Genomic DNA, 17959 nt, shown 5'->3' on the forward strand with positions numbered 1-17959 from the left:
ATTTTTACGTCCCAATGATTTCAAATTAACAAGGTTTTACTGTATACATACAATGCAGTGTTCTCCCTAGGATCTTTTTAAAGGGCGCACCACCCTGCTGTTTTTACTGAACGCCCGGCTAACATAACCTAGATATGTGCTAGTTACATAATATTAATACATATTTGAGTCAGCGCAGGCTCCAAATTAAAATGTAAATACTGTAAAACTATTTATTTACATGATAAATCTGATTTTTTTGTTGCAATTTGCGTCACGTCGCACTGGCACAAATAGGTCTTATGGCGACGAAGGGATAGGAAAGGCCTAGGAGTGGCAAGGAAGCGGCCGTGGTCTTAATTAAGGTGTGAAAATGGGAAACCAGCGAAAACCAACTTCAGGGCTGCTGACAGTGGGGTTCGAACCCACTTTCTGTCGGGTGCAAGCTCACAGAATCTGAATTATAGTCAGCATAATTGCACTTGTTACATCGGAGTTTAAATGTTTAGCTCGACTATCATGTAGTGTCGTGCGCAAGCGGTGTCTCCTTTAACGTGGAATCGCTTGCGAGCACTCGATTCCGCATACATCACAAAGCCGTATGGCACTCCATAGTAACAGAGTGATGAACCATGGTGTTAAATGATTATGATCGAGCAGTACAATACTAGAAGTTCAAAATATTCTATTATGTCTTATTCATGATAACACTGAAAGAGTTTAATTTTACAGTTAGTTTTTACCCTTTTCCTGACAGCTACGTATTCACTCTGCTGTGCTCATAAAAGCAATATGACCAAATGTATGATTTAACACCTTTAATATTGCCGTAGGTAACAGGAACCGTAAATGAAAAACAGACATACGACGGGCTGTTAATGCCCTGAGGGGAATAAATCGACATTTTTTAAATACCGTATTTGCTTGCATATAACTCGCCACCTTGTATATCTCGCACCCCGTTTTTAACAGTGGAAATTGCAGGGGAAAAAATTCCCGCACATAACTCGCATTAATTTTTGACGTTGTCATATGGCCAGTTGCATAAACCATTTGACCTTACGTCAGAGACAAAACTGATCTCAGTTCACGCTAAACTGGGATATTTTGTTATATAAACGTTAATCTGAGATCAATTCGCACTGAACTACGATTAAATTTGACTGGAGAAATTTATCCGATCAAACTCTTTGATCTCAGTTCAAGGAGTTGTTTTCTACTGAGACAGAAGAACAGCTAATTGTGAACATAATATTACCTGTGTTGTTACGTTAAATCATAAGGAAATACACAAAAGACTAACCTAATACATTATTAGCTGTAGTTGTCATCCGTATATAAGCTATATTACGCTTCTTATAATGCAGTGAAACATAATTCTACAACATAACCTCTATGATATTACATTATCTTGTTCATGTTTTATAGACATCTGATTAGAGGGTTCTTCCGCTAAGTTGTCTATCTCAAATAACATATGGACCGTTTAAGATAGAATGGTGTCAATATCCTCTCAGGTAATGCTATTAACTTTGTTATTAAAATGGAACTACACCGTTTTCTACACCTAGCTTTAAATCTACAAGCATTACAAGTTCAGCACTGTGATTATTCCAAAAATAGATCCAAGTACTTCTTGAGAAAATTCATTCTTATTTCTCGTTTAAGTTTTCTTGTGTAGGTCAATCTTTAAGTTATGGAGAAACGTGGGAGTTATACGGCTGGGTTTAAACTCAAAGTGATAAAATATGCTGAAGAAGTTAGTAAAAGAGCTGCTAGTTGAAAATTCAGTGTGACCGAGTTTAATGTTCGATACCGACATAAATAGAAAGCTGCACTAGAAACCACCAACCAAACACATAAGGCATTCAGAAGGCCGAAAATGTGTAAGTTTCCTGAAATGAAAGATGAGTTGCTTCAGTGAGTTGCAAAATGATGGTTTTAGTATCTCGCCAAAGATGCTACATTTCAAAGTGCACAAACTAGAGATTAAGGGAGGAATTAGCTGTTCGGATCTGAAAGTGAGCCGGAGTTGGATCTGTAGATTCATGGCACAAAAGGGAATGTGTCTGCGAAGGTGAACATTTCTCTGCCAGAGAATGCCAAGTGATTTCAGCGACAAAATCATAGATTTTCATCGCCATGTGATACCAATACAGAAGAAAAACAAAATTACCTCTTATCCCAAATCGGCAATGCAGATCAAACCCTGATAAACTTTGACACGCTATGCAACACCACCGTCAACAAGAAGGGAGAATTTAGCGTGCTTGTACGTACAACTGTCATGCTAGCAATAACCACAGATGGAAGAAAATTGCCACTGTACATATTTTCAAAAGAAAAACAGTGCCTAAAGTGAAGTTTCCCAAAGGCATTCATATACGGGTTCAAGAGAAAGGATGGATGGATACAGCTCTTGTCCAGGACGGTCTGTACAGTGTGGGGAGCATGTCCAGGGGCACTGCTTCAACGCCCAGCAATGCTTGTGTGGGACAGTTTCTGCAGACACTTGGTGGAAGACAGGAAATGAAAACTAATCTCGCTGTAATTCCTGGTGGACTCACACACTGTTTACAGCCCTTAGATGTTTCCGTCAACAAGCCCTTCAAGGACAACATAACGTAAATTGTACGCTGAATGGATGGCAGGAGGGGAGCATGAGCTGACGCCAGCAAGCAAAATAAAGAGGCCATCAGCTGAACTCGTGTGCAATTGGGTCATGCGGGCATGGGTTATGGTGTCAACAGACATTAGTGTGAAGATTTTCTTGAAGATGGGCATCGCAAATGCGTTGGACGGAAGTCAGGATGATGCAGTATGGGATGGTGACCAGAATGATGCATACGAGAATAGCTTGGAGACTGAAGGCAGTGACAATGAATCAGGTAAGTATGCCAGTTTTCTTGTTTCAATAGCCTAATGCAAATTTTAAAGTTTCTTTTTGAGAATGCGATCTTTTGCACACAAATCCCTGCATATATCACGCACTGAAAATGTTCACACTTGTTTTTGTGAAAAAATTGCGAGTTATATGCAAGCAAAATGCGGTATCATTTTTTTAACGTAGTATTTCCCGCCCGGCTACTCATTCCTGTCACCCGGTTTACGAAAATTTCTGGGGAGAACACTGCAATGAGTAGACTTGAGATGGTATGATTGAATTATTTGATAGAAGGGACCTTGCAAAACCAAAAGGACTTGAGTCACAATCGTAACTGACAAGCTGTTTGTCAATAAAGTACGTGCTGAGCAAATAGGTCCCTCCACAATGTCAAACTATGCACACATACATGTTCCTGGGGAAGGGTAACGCCCTGAATTTAGAAAGTAATTTTTTGAAAGAAAAAGAAAGAAAAGAAATATGCAGGGGTCACATGAAAATAGATTTTGTTCTCCAAGAATGAAAATTAATCCTATCTTAAATAACATGCATTCCACAGGAATTTCTCTCATGTCAATTTTATAAGCAAGCTGAGTTCACCTTCAACAGGCTACAGGCTAAAGGCCAAGATACATCCTAATTCCTTATCAACAAGAAAGATAAACATACTACTTACATCCGGAATGGCTATTTCCACAGCAGGTTTCTCTTCTCGAGCCTTCTTCTGGTTCTGTTTCTGAGTGAAGATTCGATATGCTTCAGTCTGCTTATATGCATTCATCTCACGGACATATCGCTCTCGATCTTGCTCTGCAGCATCCAGATATTGCTAAAATATTTTGGACTCATCAATTTACTTCACAAACTGTTAATATATCAGCAAATTCATGAAAAACGGTATAAATAATGCTGATACATAAGATATATTAAAAATTTAGAATTCATACCACTCACACAACAGCACCCAGGAGGGCCATATTTTGTTCATACTGTAGCCTACATGTGTCAACGTGCCTGCAAAAATGGCTACATGATGTTGTTGGAGAAATACTGACCCGGAGCACATATATCATTAAGAATGAGAATTCTCTGACATAACACGCACAATATTGAACCTCAGATGACAGGAATCTTACTGACCAAATTTCTAAACTGGAATATTTCACATAGTGGTTTTTGCAGGCACAATGATGATATGATGATATGCTTTTCAGCATTCAGGACATAAGACTCCCTCAATGAACTAGATGCCTCCTAGGGTTGCCAGACTTTTCTTTTAATTAGGAAAGTTCCCTAATATTTGCCAATTTATTATTAATACAACTTCCTCCATGAGGAGGCTGCCACAAGGACAAAGTATATCAACTACACAGTATTCTGTCTTCTAAGTTTGCTAATATGCCAGACAGGAATACCCGTCACAAGGCTCATGAATAAGTTTAGAATGAATTGGAATGTGGTATGATGTATGGTTCTTCAAGTGTTATTATAGATGGTTCTGGAGTATGGTTACTGAACCTCGTATTGCGGCAATTTTTAGTATTTGGAATTCCTCATCCATAACACATTTGAACTAAAAGATGACTGCTTACAAAAGATGACTGGTTGTGTTATGAATACTAAACTTAATGAAAATTAAATCAGCATATACCGGTAGTCTTATCAAGAAACTGTATTTTTAATATTCGACTATATCAGGTTACCAATACCACGTTCAGGATTTTGTTTTCCTGATTGTTTAGAGAACATGAACCATGATTGATCAAAATCAACAGACTGACACACACGTGAAACCACAAGCAGCCAATAATTCAAAAAATGAATTTCTGAATTTCTACTTTCTCAATGAGCCTTCATTCAATGATCAATTACTGTAGCATGTGTGCAATCGATATACCCATACCTAAATACAAAGTATGTTACACTTGTAACATAATTTCTATTTACGTACATTTCAATGCAGACCTAACATGAGAATTATAACGTGAAATACCCATACCTAGTCGAAGAAGTTATGACATACAATCAATTATACCAACTAAGTAGCAATAATTATGTTGTGTTAAATTAAAACTGATGAACATTAATGTTTATGAAGTTTGTCAACTCATCATACAGGGGAAAATTCAGGAAATATTTGTCTCTGGTCAGCAAGTGGCAAACTACACCACAAATCATTTAAATATTGGAAAACCCTGCCAAAAATGGGAAATCTGGCAACCTTAGTGCCTCCAAAATCCTCTATTTGCAACTAACACTGCGGTCTTATCTAGTTCTACACCTCTTACCTTAAAATCATTGAATACAGAGTCTAGCCATCACCACCTAAGTCTCTCTCTGCTTCTCTTACCCTCTATGGCTGAGTCCTTTATTCTTCTAGACAACAAAAACAAACCCCATGAGACAACAGCCTTGATAGGCCTTGGCCTTCTAAATAATTGTTATTCAGCCCGAAGGCGTACAGATTACGATGTGACGTGTGGTCATTGCAACAAATCCTCTTGGCCATTATTCTTGGTTTTCTACACCAGGGCTGCTAATCTCATTGTCAGATAGCTCTTAATTGTTCTCAAGTAGGCTGAGAAGTCCTTAAACCAGCTTTCAGATTCAGGTCAAAATGCTTGACATGGCCAGGAATCGAACCCGGCTCTTCTGGTAAGATGTAGGCTCACAATCCTTAGGCAACCTAGTCCCTTCCATTGGCTTCACATGACCTCACCACCAAAGCTGATTCATGCACACAAATTCATCCAACAAATTCATTTCCAACTTAGCCTTTATCTTTTTACTACAAATGCCAACCTGCTACTGTTTCTACTACCTTCTTGTACCAACAACCATACTCACTATTTCCATGTCTATCAATTCCAGCTTATGGATAAGAAATACAGACTGCCTAGCTTTACTTCTGTATAGCAAGAGAAGATCATTTTTATTTATATTCTGATCACTTAATACCATAATACTCACACTATGTTAAAGACTAAAATAATTTCAGGACCATAATATGTTACAGTTGGCATTTAAGAACTGAAGTATCCTCATAACTGGTCCTGAAGTATCCTCATAATTAGTCTTACCTGCTTCTGTGCAGGTGGAAGCTGACTCCACTCCACTGCCAAAAGTTTAGTAATCTCTGGAAATGGGAGAGAGGGATTCTGTGCTCGGACCTTTTCACGTCGATCGTTGAGGAAGCGGACATAACCTGAAGAAAACAGTTGATCTATTATTTTGAATCACCATCCCATTATCAAAATTAGAGATTTAAGTAGATACCCTAGATACAATTTCAACAAGCATCCTGTAAAGACAAGTACAAAGATAAAATAATTCCCTGGGGAAGCAACATAATGTTTCAAATAAAACTGGATGTTATAATAAATGAACATTTTAAACCATGTGTAAACATACTCACTATCACACTTGATGAAAATCTAAGAGCAATGCAATTATTTTCTTGAAACTAAAAACAGAACACACACATATAATAATAATAATAATAATAATAATAATAATAATAATAATAATAATAATAATAATAATAATAATAATAATAATAATAATAATAATAATTTTGCTACATGTACATCACACTAACACATCAAAGGTTTTTGGTGATGGAAGGATGGGAAAGTGCGAGGATTAGGGAGGTGGTGGCAGTGGCCTTAATTAAGGTACAGTCCCAGCATTTGCCTGGTGTGAAAATGGGAAACCACAGAAAACCATCTTTAGAGCTGCCGACAGTGGGATTTGAACCACTAACTTCCAAATGCAAGCTCTCAGTTGCGTGCCCCTAACCGCATGGCTTGGTTTCCAATAATAATAATAATAATAATAATAATAATAATAATAATAATAATAATAATAATAATAATAATAATATGGCCTTCGCTACTGTGGGCAGGCATTTTGATCTGCAGTTCAATTTCAGTGTTCTGTTTGTTTGCTTATTTGTTTCTACCAGATGGTAGGGCAATTGATCTCTGTTGGGAGATCTATGGTTCAGTTTTAATTTTGGTGGGTAAACAACAAATGTGTTACCAGAGATCTTTTTCATGCCAACATGACCTAAGAGTGTTGAATGGACCTTTCATCCACCTTTCAGAAATCTAACTACCTCTGCTGGGTTTGAACCTGCAACCTTGTGATCCAGAGGCTGACACTCTGCAACTGAACCACAGCGGGAACAAACATACTGCTACATGAACATCAAAATATTCTTAGGTAATTCAGTTGACTGGTTGTGGTGGTGATTATTGTTTTAAGAGGAAGTACAACTAGGCAACCATCCTCTATATAATAATCAGAAAGGAAAAATGGAAGGGATTCTGACACTTTGAAAAATGAAGGTATCAGCCAAAGAAAGACAAGGGCCATGAATGGCATGAAAATGAAAGACTCCTTAGGCCTCGAATGCTCAAATACTGTCGTGGTGGGAAAAGAACAAGAGTAGACCAAGGGAGGTTGGATGGGATAGATGAAAGTGAGGAGCCTGGCACAAGTAAGTCGAAGCAATGCCAGGACTCAACTAAGGGCCCAGTGGTCATTAACCCATGCTAATTTTAATTAAATTGTTTCTTTTTCAGGAACAATCTGGTATCATATGTTTTCTTTTTTCAGGTATCTTCTAAATGTTATTTATTCATAAATTAGTTTCAAAAAGTGAAGAACTTAACAGCTATAAATTATTAGAATGTAACAATTACAATGTTATTTCAAGACTTAAATTACAGTATGAGTAAATATTACATTCAGTAAAAGTTATTTGTCACAAGTAATTCGATTACTTTTACTGAATTATCTCCCATATCTGTACTTGGACAACAACAACAACAACGTAATGAGATGACAGTCGAGTTCAGGCAGCTGAGATGAAAATTCCTTAGATGTATCATAGGAAAGACAAGAAAAGATAGAATCAGAAATGAAGAGATTAGAAAGAGGATTGGAGTTTCAAAACTACAGAACAGGATAGAAACAAGCAAGATGAAATCGTATGGACACGTGATGCAAAAAAAAGAGTGGAGGAGTGTATAGAGAAGAGAGGAGGAAAGAGAGAAGAAATATTGGAAGCAAGAAAAGAGTGGTGAAGAGATGGGCAACAATGGAGGTCCTTCATTCATAACCTAACCCAGGAGAGAATTGAAATGGTAATTGAAGAAGAAGATAAAGAAGAGGGACAGCAATACATATTTTTACATGCTCAAGCGACCATCAGCCCTGTCATAGCCCCCTTTAGTATTTCCTGGAAGGGATGAATGAGTCAGGCCAGAAACCTTCCATCCAGCCTGGGAGCATGGCCAGTCTCCCCTTTTATTGTGCTTTGTGCTATCAGCTGGTTTCCCCGTGGACCTGAGGAACACAAAACGAGAAAGTTCCTTCTCTAACCACATCTCCCACTTCATCAGTATGAATATAAAAGGAGGGTTGTTACGAACAGTCAGTGTTAGCAATGTTGGAGTGGTGGTGGTGTTGGAGTGAGTGAGCACCAGTGCTCATCATGGTTGTCGTTGCTGAGTGTATTGGAGGAGTACGACAGAGAGTAATGTTAAAGTGTGGTTGCTGTTGTTTAGTGATGCTGTGTTACTGTTCTGCCGAGTGCTGAGTAGATCACTGTGTGGAGCAGTCATCTGAAATGATTGCGTGAGTAACAGACTTCTCTGGAGTTGAGCTAAGGAACAGTTGCCCTGTGTCGTGACTGGCAACAGAAAGTGTGTGTCCGTGAAGCTGCTGAGTGGAATAGCTGAGCATGTGAAGCAAAGGGGAAGATGAGCTGTCAATCAAGTTAACAGAAGGAATCTTCATTACAGTTAAAAACTATAGCTGGTGACTTGCTGTGAGGAGGACAAGAGACTTTGTAAACAGTCACTAATTGTGGAAGTGTAGCCATCCATTTTATATATATATATATATATATATATATATATAGAGAGAGAGAGAGAGAGAGAGAGAGAGAGAGAGAGAGAGAGAGTGAGAGAGAGAGAGAGAGAGAGAGAGTGTGAGTGTGAGTGTGTGTGCGTGCGTGCGCGTGTGTGTCAATCAGGTCATCCTACATTAAATTATATTTTAAAAACAGACAGTGCATATTTGTAGTGGTGTCAAAAGTCGGAATATACTCAATGACACATCATTGTAATCACGATGAATCTGCGGACTGAATACTGCGGATTTCAACCACCATCAGGAGTATTCCAGAACATTTGTGTACAGAGAGTACACAAAAATATAAATCGTTAGTTTTCCTGTCGTGGTAATTTACTGCGTGCCAATTGAAACCAGAAGCCACACAAAAATGGAGGCTCAGTTAAATGCACTCTTGGAAAGCAAGCCAGAAGAAGATGGAGAAGATGGTCAGAAGGCAATAGAGGAGAAGATGAATGAAGGCCAGAAGAAAATGGAGAAGATGTAAGATGGACAGAGGACGATGGAGAAAGGAAAGGATGGAAGAAGGCCAGAAGAAAGTAGATAGACAGAGAAAAATTAGGGATGGTCACCATGAGATAAAGCATATGCTGCAGGCAGAAATAGCAAAACTAAAAGACGAACTTGAAAAGTCGCTCAGCTACATGATAACATACAAGATGGGACCTATGAGGAGGGGGCCAATGCCTGCAGTACCAATTCCAACAAAAATGAAGCCTATAGTGTTCGACGGGAAGATGCCAAGGAGTTCGTACCAGCGGTAGTTCGAGGTGGCCTGTTTCCCCTAAATGTTGGAGCAAAAGGACAAAGCTATAGCTCTCATCACAGCATTCAGAGGGGACACCCTCAATGTCCTACAGGTAAAACCAGAAGGCATTCAGAACCACTACACCAAGCTCCTTGCCCACATGGATGCCCAATATGGAGATTGTCACCTCTAACGGGCCTACCAGACAAAGTTTCAGACCAGGAATCAGGACAGTACGGAGGCTCTCCAAGAGTTTGAGACAGATGTCACCCGTCCCATCTGCCTGGCCTACCCATCAGCACCAGAAGAGTTCTTTGAAATGCTGGGAAGGCAGACCTTCATAGGTTGACTGTGTGATCTAGATAGTCAACAGGCCCTTCACCTCACCTGCCACAAGATCATAGGAGATGCTCTAAGCCACGCATTGGAGCTCTAGGTCACGAAACAGGCATTGAGACAACAGACTAAGGTGCATCACCTCAGAGTGGATGAAAATGAACAGCCAGATAGATAAGTCCCTGATCGTCTTCCATGAAACTGTAGGAAGGCTCTACAAAGCCAAGCAGAACCGAGCGAACAAGGTAATGGATGCTCAAGCCAGTGGATGATGATGATGACGATGATGATGCTTGTTGTTTAAAGGGGCCTAATAGCGAGGTCATCGGCCCCTATAGTATGCAATGAGACGAAATGCGATTACAATTTAAAAGTACAAAATTCATCCACTGACCAGAATACAAAACGTGATGATGAAGAATGAATTGATGAATATGAATTTAAAACAATCAGTGGATCTGACCCGCAATGGCAGACATTCCCAGAAACAATATTACTGACCAAGGGACTGCTTCCAAAGCCCAATCCTGAATCGATGATGCTTGTCCAAAGAGGTCAATATCAATGTCAACAGTCCCGCATAATGGCACTTATCGTTAGTAAAGTAGAACCATGCTAGGTATAATGTTGCGGTACTAATTAAAAGTAGCGGAGACTCGCAGTATTCCACACATTATGGTACTATGCACAGGTAGTGTAATGCGCACATGTAACACAGACCTATGGTGTTTCGCACATTGCGGCGCTATTTACAGGCAACGCAAACCTATAAAGGCAAAGCAAACCTATGCCATTCCTCACATAAGTGGACTAACCACACGTAGACTTGTACTATCCCGTGGAATTCCTCACACGGTGGGAACTGAGCATAAGTAAGGCAGAACCATAGTGTCGCTAATCCCATGGTGTCGCTCATATAGGGGTACGAATCACCCACCTCCTGATCCACACACCGTCGCTACTAATCACAAACCTACTGCGTACCTAACATAGTGGTACTACGCGCAAGTAAATGCGACCCATGGTGTTCCCTGCATGATGGTACTAATTAAAAGCAGTCTCATGGTTCTAATTGGATCATCCCTTGGTCACCCCTTTTAGTCGCCCCTCTTACGACAGGCAGAGGATACCGTGGGTGTATTCTTCATCTCCTCCCCTGCGAACCATGTGACCTTGTCACGGTGGGGAGGCTTGCGTGTCCCAACAAAGTAGATAGCCGAGCCGCAGGTGCAACCATATCGGATGGGTATCTGCTGAGAGACCAGACTAAGGAATGGTTCATCGAAAGGGGGGTAGCAGCCTTTCGGAAGTTTCAATGGGGGCAGTCTTGATGGTTGACTAATATGGCCTTGTAATAATACTCAACACGGCTTAGCTGTGTTGATACTGCTACACGGCTGAAAGCAACGGGAAACTACAGCCGTAACTAACTCCCGAGGACATGCAGCTCTCTCTGTATGAATGATGTACCGATGATGGCTCCCTCCCGGGTAAAATATTCCAGAGGTAAACTAGTCCCCCTTTTGGATCTCCGGGTGGGGACTACACGAGACGGGGCAATCATCAGGAAGATGGACACTGACATTCTGCGAGTCGGAGCGTGGAACGTTAGAAGTTTGAATTGTTGTGGTAGATTAGAGAATCTGAAAAGGGAGATGGATAGACTAAAGTTAGATGTAGTTGGTATAAGTGAAGTACGTTGGCAGGAAGAACAGGATTTTTGGTCAGGCGACTACCGAATTATCAACACAAAATCAAACAGGGGAAATGCAGGAGTTGGTTTAATAATGAATAAGAAAATAGGGCAGCGGGTAAGCTACTACGACCAGCATAGTGAAAGAATTATTGTCGTCAAGATAGACACCAAACCAATGCCCACCACAATAGTGCAGGTCTATATGCCTACTAGCTCAGCGGATGATGAGGAAGTCGAAAGAATATATGAAGAGATAGAAGATTTCATACAATATGTAAAAGGTGACGAGAATCTAATTGTGATGGGAGACTGGAATGCAGTGGTAGGCCAAGGAAGAGAAGATAATACAGTAGAAGAATTTGGATTGGGACAAAGGAACGAAAGAGGAAGTCGGCTGGTTGAATTCTGCACTGATCATAATTTAGTCCTTGCCAATACTTGGTTCAAACACCACAAACGACGGTTGTATACGTGGACGAGACTTGGAGACACTGGAAGGTATCAAATAGACTTCATTATGATTAGGCAGAGATTCAGAAACCAGGTGTTGGATTGCGAAACTTTCCCAGGAGCAGACGTGGACTCTGACCACAACTTGTTGGGTCATGAAATGTCATCTGAAGCTAAAAAATTGAAGAAAGGAAAGAATGCAAACAGATGGGATCTAGACAAATTGAAAGAAAAGAGTATGAGGGATTGTTTCAAGGAACATGTTGCAAAAGGACTAAATGAAAAGGCTGAAGGAAACACAATAGAGGAAGAGTGGATAGTGATGAAAAATGAAGTCAGTAGGGCTGCTAAAGAAATGTTAGGAAGGAAGAAAAGATCAACTAAGAATCAATGGATAACTCAGGAGATACTAGACCTGATTGATGAACAACGAAAATACAAGAATACTAGAAATAAAGAGGGCAGAAAAGAATACAGGCGATTAAAGAATGAAGTGGATAGAAAGTGCAAGGTAGCGAAGGAAGAATGGCTGAAGAAAAACTGCAAGGATGTCGAAGGTTGTATGGTTCTAGGAAAGGTAGATGCTGCATACAGGAAAATCAAGGAAACCTTTGGAGAAAGGAAATCTAGGTGTATGAATATTAAGAGCTCAGATGGAAAGCCACTTCTAGGGAAAGAAGACAAAGCAGAAAGATGGCAGGAACATATCCAACAGTTGTATCAAGGTAAAGAAGTAGATAATTTAGTTCTGGAACAAGAAGAGGCTGTTCTGTTGATGCTGATGAAATGGGAGACCCAATTTTGAGGTCAGAGTTTGACAGAGCTGTGAGCGACCTAAATAGGAACAAGGCACCTGGATTTGATGACATCTCTCTGAATTCCTGACTGCCTTAGGAGAAACCAGCATGGCAAGGTTATTCCATTTAGTGTGTAAGATGTATGAGACAGGAGAAGTCCCATCTGATTTTCATCAGAATGTTGTTATACCTATTCCCAAGAAAGCCGGTGCTGACAGATGTGAAAACTACCGCACCATTAGTTTAGTATCTCATGCCTGCAAAATTTTAACACGTATTATTTACAGAAGAATGGAAAAAAAAAAACAAGTTGAAGCTGAGTAGGGAGAAGATCAATTTGGCTTCAGAAGAAATATAGGTACACGTGAAGCAATCCTGACTTTACGTCTGATCTTAGAGGATCGAATCAAGAAAGACAAGCCCAGGTATGTGGCATTCGTAGATCTAGAAAAGGCATTCAATAATGTTGATTGGACCAAGCTATTTAAGATTCTGAAGGTCATTGGGATCAGATACCGAGAACGAAGAATTATCTATAATCTGTATAAAAATCAGTCTGCAGTAATAAGAAACGAGGGCCTTGAAAAAAAAAAGGAGCAGCAATCCAGAAAGATGTGAGGCAAGGCTGCAGTTTGTCCCCCCTCCGTTTCAATGTTTACATAGAACAGGCAGTAAAGGAAATCAAAGGGGAATTTGGAAAGGGAATCACAATCCAAGGAGAGGAAATCAAAACCTTGAGATTTGCCGATGATATTGTTATTTTATCTGAGACTGCAGAATATCTTGAGAAGATGCTGAATGGTATGGGCAAAGTCTTGGGTAAGGAGTACAAGATGAAAATAAATTCCAAAACAAAAGCAATGGAGTGCAGTCGAATGAAGGCAGGTGATGGAGGAAATATTAAATTAGGAAATGAAGTCTTAAAGAAAGTACACGACCGAGCTCCATAGCTGCAGTCGCTTAATTGCGGCCAGTATCCAGTATTCGGGAGATAGTGGGTTCGAACCCCACTGTCGGCAGCCCTGAAGATGGTTTTCTGTGGTTTCCCATTTTCACACCAGGCAAATGCTGGGGCTGTACCTAATGAAGGCCATGGACGCTTCCTTCCCACTCCTAGCTCCTTCCTGTCCCATCATCGCCATCAGGCCTGTCTGTGTCGGTGCGACGTAAAGCAACTTGCAAAAAAAACAAACAAAAAAAATACGGAAGTAAACGAATATTGTTACTTGAGTAGTAAATAACTAACGATGGCAGAAGTAAGGAGGACATAAAATGCAGATTAGCACAAGCAAGGAAGAGCTTTCTTAAGAAAAGAAATTTGCTCAATTCAAACATTGATATCGGAATTAGAAAGATGTTTTTGAAGACTTTCGTGTGGAGCGTGGCATTGTATGGAAGTGAAACATGGACGATAACTAGCTCAGAAAGAAAGAGAATAGAAGCTTTTGAAATGTGGTGTTACAGAAGAATGTTGAAGGTGAGATGGATAGATCAGATAACGAATGAAGAGATACTGAATCGAATTGGCGAGAGGAGATCGATTTGGCTAAATTTGACGAGAAGAAGAGATAGAATGATAGGACACATCTTAAGACACCCAGGACTTGTTCAGTTAGTTTTTGAAGGAAGTGTAGGTGGTAAGAACGGTACGGGTAGACCAAGGTATGAACATGACAGGCAGATTAGAGCAGATGTAGAATGCAATAGTTATGTAGAAATGAAAAGGTTAGCACAGGATAGGGTGGCATGGAGAGCTGCATGAAACCAGTCTATGGACCGATGACTCAAACAACAACATTCTTCGTCTGCGTCCCCCACCCACAGGGGGTCAAGCCAGTGGATGTCTCAAAGATCTACAACCTGGTGAAATTGGGATAACAGGGGCCACATAAATTGGAACTGCAAAGAACATTGAAAACAAGAGCCTCCAGCTGACATCAGAACAGCCGAGGAACACACCAGTCAGGTAAACAACAATTAGCCAGCTTTACAGGGCGAAGGCTGGCTCAGGACAGTTGTCAAGCGCCGACAACCCATGCCTGCATAATGAGACTATGATCCAATGGTAGAAGCCTGATGGTAGACAGAGTCTCATGAAGGGATGGTGTGGAGCACGCTGATTGATACTGGAAAAATAAGGACCAACAACAAGCGGACGCTTGTGTGGCAGAGGAGACTTCGATCCTTACATGTGAACTTAAGCCTGGCAGCTGCCACAGGAATGACGACATTAGTCTATGAGATGGTAATGGAATTATCCGTAGGATGGAAGACAGTGAAGCATGGTGCTCTTGTGGCAGACAGCGTGAATGACATTATCATCGAACTTGACTTCCTCAGCATAAAATATTCTTAGACATGAGCTCCAACACACTTTAGTATAGAGATGAAGAAACTGCAATGTAACCAGCTCAAGGAGGAGTTACTTTATGCCATGTGAAGCTGTGAGGTGACCTAACCATCGTAGGTAGGACCGAGGTGGATGCAACTGTAGACGTGGTTGGAGCTGCTGGTGGTTTGACAGCCATTGTGGGGCCTGAGTATTAGAACATTCAAATGAAGGAATTTCTGAACGCCAAGTCACCAATCAGCCTTATTTTCGACTGTCCAATTTGAATGATTACGACATCGCCATCCACCAAGGCACAGCCCTCAGTGTTTGTGACGGAACACGCCAGAGGCCCTGTGGAAGATGTATGAGGGATCCAGCGACAACCTACAACGCAGGCAATGAGAGAATCTAGAAGACTTACTTCTGGAGTAATATGATGTCTTCTTCTTCCTCGACAGTAATGAATTTGCCAGGATAAAAGTCATCCAACATTGGATTGGTGTGGGTGACAGCACGCTGATCAAGGCTCTGTTTCAACGAGTTCCACTTGCAAAGCAAACAGAAGTAGACCAGATGTTCGAAGAAATGAAGGAGCAGCATGAAACAAAAAGAATGGCTCTTCTCAGTACTGTGTCGACTACAGGAGTGTGAATGACGTCATGAAGAAACACAGCTATTCACCACCTTACATTGACAATACTCTGGATACAATATCAGGGTCAAAGTGGTTCTCCATGCTGGATCTGAGGAGTGGCTACTGGCAGGTGGAGATTCATCCTCAAGACCAAGAAAAGACTGCATTCTCAGTTGGACATAGTCTCTAGCAATTCAACGTCATGCCATTTAAGTTGTAAGTTGTGTAATACCCTGGCGACTTTTGAGGGGCTGATGGAGACTCTGCCGGGAGGATTGCACTGGAAGACATGTCTGACCTACCTGGATGATGTCATCGTTTAGAGAAGCACCTCAAGAACTTGAAGGAGATTTTTGGAAAACTGAAAGCAACCCAGCTGAAGCTGAACCCATGCCAGCATTTCAGGAAGGAAGTACAGTACCTCAGTTATTATCTTAGAACGAGTCCGGACCGACCAACAGAAAACCATGGTGATGGGGAAGTGGCCAGTAACCAAGGACAAGTCCCAGCTTGAAATTTTCCTGAGCCTCTGCACCTTCTACCATCAATTTGTCACAGAATTTACCAATGCCAAACTGTTCTATCCCCTTGCAGAGAATGACCGACGATTTATCTGGACAGAGGGATGCCAGAAAGGTTTCGACCATCTGAAGCATACCTGTATACAGTACTGGTATTGGCATATCCCAGAGGTGAAGCAAAGTATGTGCTCGACAGACACCAGTGAATTTGGCATTGGGGGCGTCCTGTCTCAAGTGGTGGGCAGTGAAAGGAAGGCAGTGGTATACTTTAGTAAGGCCCTCTCTAAACCAGAAATATATTTATTATCTCCCAGGAAGAACTGCTGGCCATTATGAAAACAATCGAGCATTTCCATAAGTACAGATCGTGTATCAATCAGATGTCTTCTAAATTTCAAGAAACCAAAAACACAGCTTGCACAATGGCTGCAGAGACTGCAACAGAACAACTATGTGATTGAACACCACAAGAGTCACCTCCATTCTAATGCCGAAGCTCTGTCCCGAAGACCTTGTCAGAAGACTGCGAGTTCTTCTCCAAGAGGGAGAATGAATACGAAGTTCCCTGCCGAAGACCACCATGGAGTTTGACGAAAACTGGAGTCGTGATCCCTAGATGAAAGCGCAGAGGGATAACGAGGACATCAGACTGCTGGCCGAGTGCAAGGTTGAGTCTGTCTGGGTATTTGAAAAACCAGCATCAGGTCTCTACATCCCCAATCAGACAAAATGATGGAGCTATTCAACAGGACAATCGAGAACTACCACCAAATAGTCATCAACGAACATCAGAGGGACTGGGATCGTCATCTTCCCCTCTACCTCTTGGCATAATGGTCTACAGAGCTCGAGGTCACTCAATGCACACCAGCAACGAATCTGTTTGGAAGAGAATTGCACCTCCCGGTGAATTTAGTGTTCGGCCGACCTTAGAACCACCTTGCAACCACCAACCAGCAAAGTCTGGATCTGGCAAGGAAAATAAAGAAGGTACACACCACCGTCCGCGCAAGAGGTTGAGAATAAAGAGTGACTGAATGAAGGCATGATACAACCAACAAATGTACATTACTGGATATTATGAAAAGGGCCTAATGTAGCTGTATAATTCCATTAGGAAGAGAGTCTTGTGCCCCAAGCTCCAGATGGCATGGGAAGACCCTTACCATGTTCTGAAGAAAATAAATTATGCCATCTATTGCATACAACAAAGCCCAAGAAGCAAGATGGTGGTGCATCTGGACCAACTGGTGCCATTCCAGGGAAGAACTGAAAAAGATAACTGATTGGGACCATCAGCTCTTGAAGGGTGGCAATGTTACAGGCTCACATGACCATCAGCCCTGTGGTAGCCTCCTTTGGTATTTCCTGGAAGCGATGAGTGAGTCAGGTCATGAACCTCCCAGCCGGCCTGGGAGCATGGCCGGTCTTCCCTTGTATTGTGCTTTCATCTGGTTTCCCCATGGGCCTTCTGGAACACAAAACGAGAATGTTCTTTTCCTAATAATAATAATAATAATAATAATAATGTTATTTGCTTTGTGTCCCACTAAATACTTTTACAGTTTTTGTGGATGCCAAGGTACCGGAATTTAGTCCTGCAGGATTTCTTTTCCGTGCCAGTAAATCTACCAACACGAGGCTGACATATCTAAGCTCA

The 17959-nt window shown here is 41.1% G+C and overlaps 1 protein-coding gene across 1 annotated transcript in view; it reads right to left on the reverse strand.

Annotated features, from left to right (window-relative positions):
- LOC136874887 (high mobility group protein 20A) overlaps window positions 1-17959 on the reverse strand; it is a 137798-nt gene that overhangs the window by 89560 nt on the left and 30279 nt on the right. The window contains exons 4-5 of the mRNA XM_067148592.2: window positions 5944-6068; window positions 3540-3692 (exon numbers count right to left, since the gene is read on the reverse strand). Coding sequence (XP_067004693.2) covers window positions 3540-3692; window positions 5944-6068 — 278 coding nt within the window. The remainder of the gene's footprint in view (window positions 1-3539; window positions 3693-5943; window positions 6069-17959) is intronic.

This window comes from Anabrus simplex, chromosome 5 (genome assembly GCF_040414725.1).
Source record: "Anabrus simplex isolate iqAnaSimp1 chromosome 5, ASM4041472v1, whole genome shotgun sequence".
Taxonomy (NCBI): domain Eukaryota; kingdom Metazoa; phylum Arthropoda; class Insecta; order Orthoptera; family Tettigoniidae; genus Anabrus; species Anabrus simplex.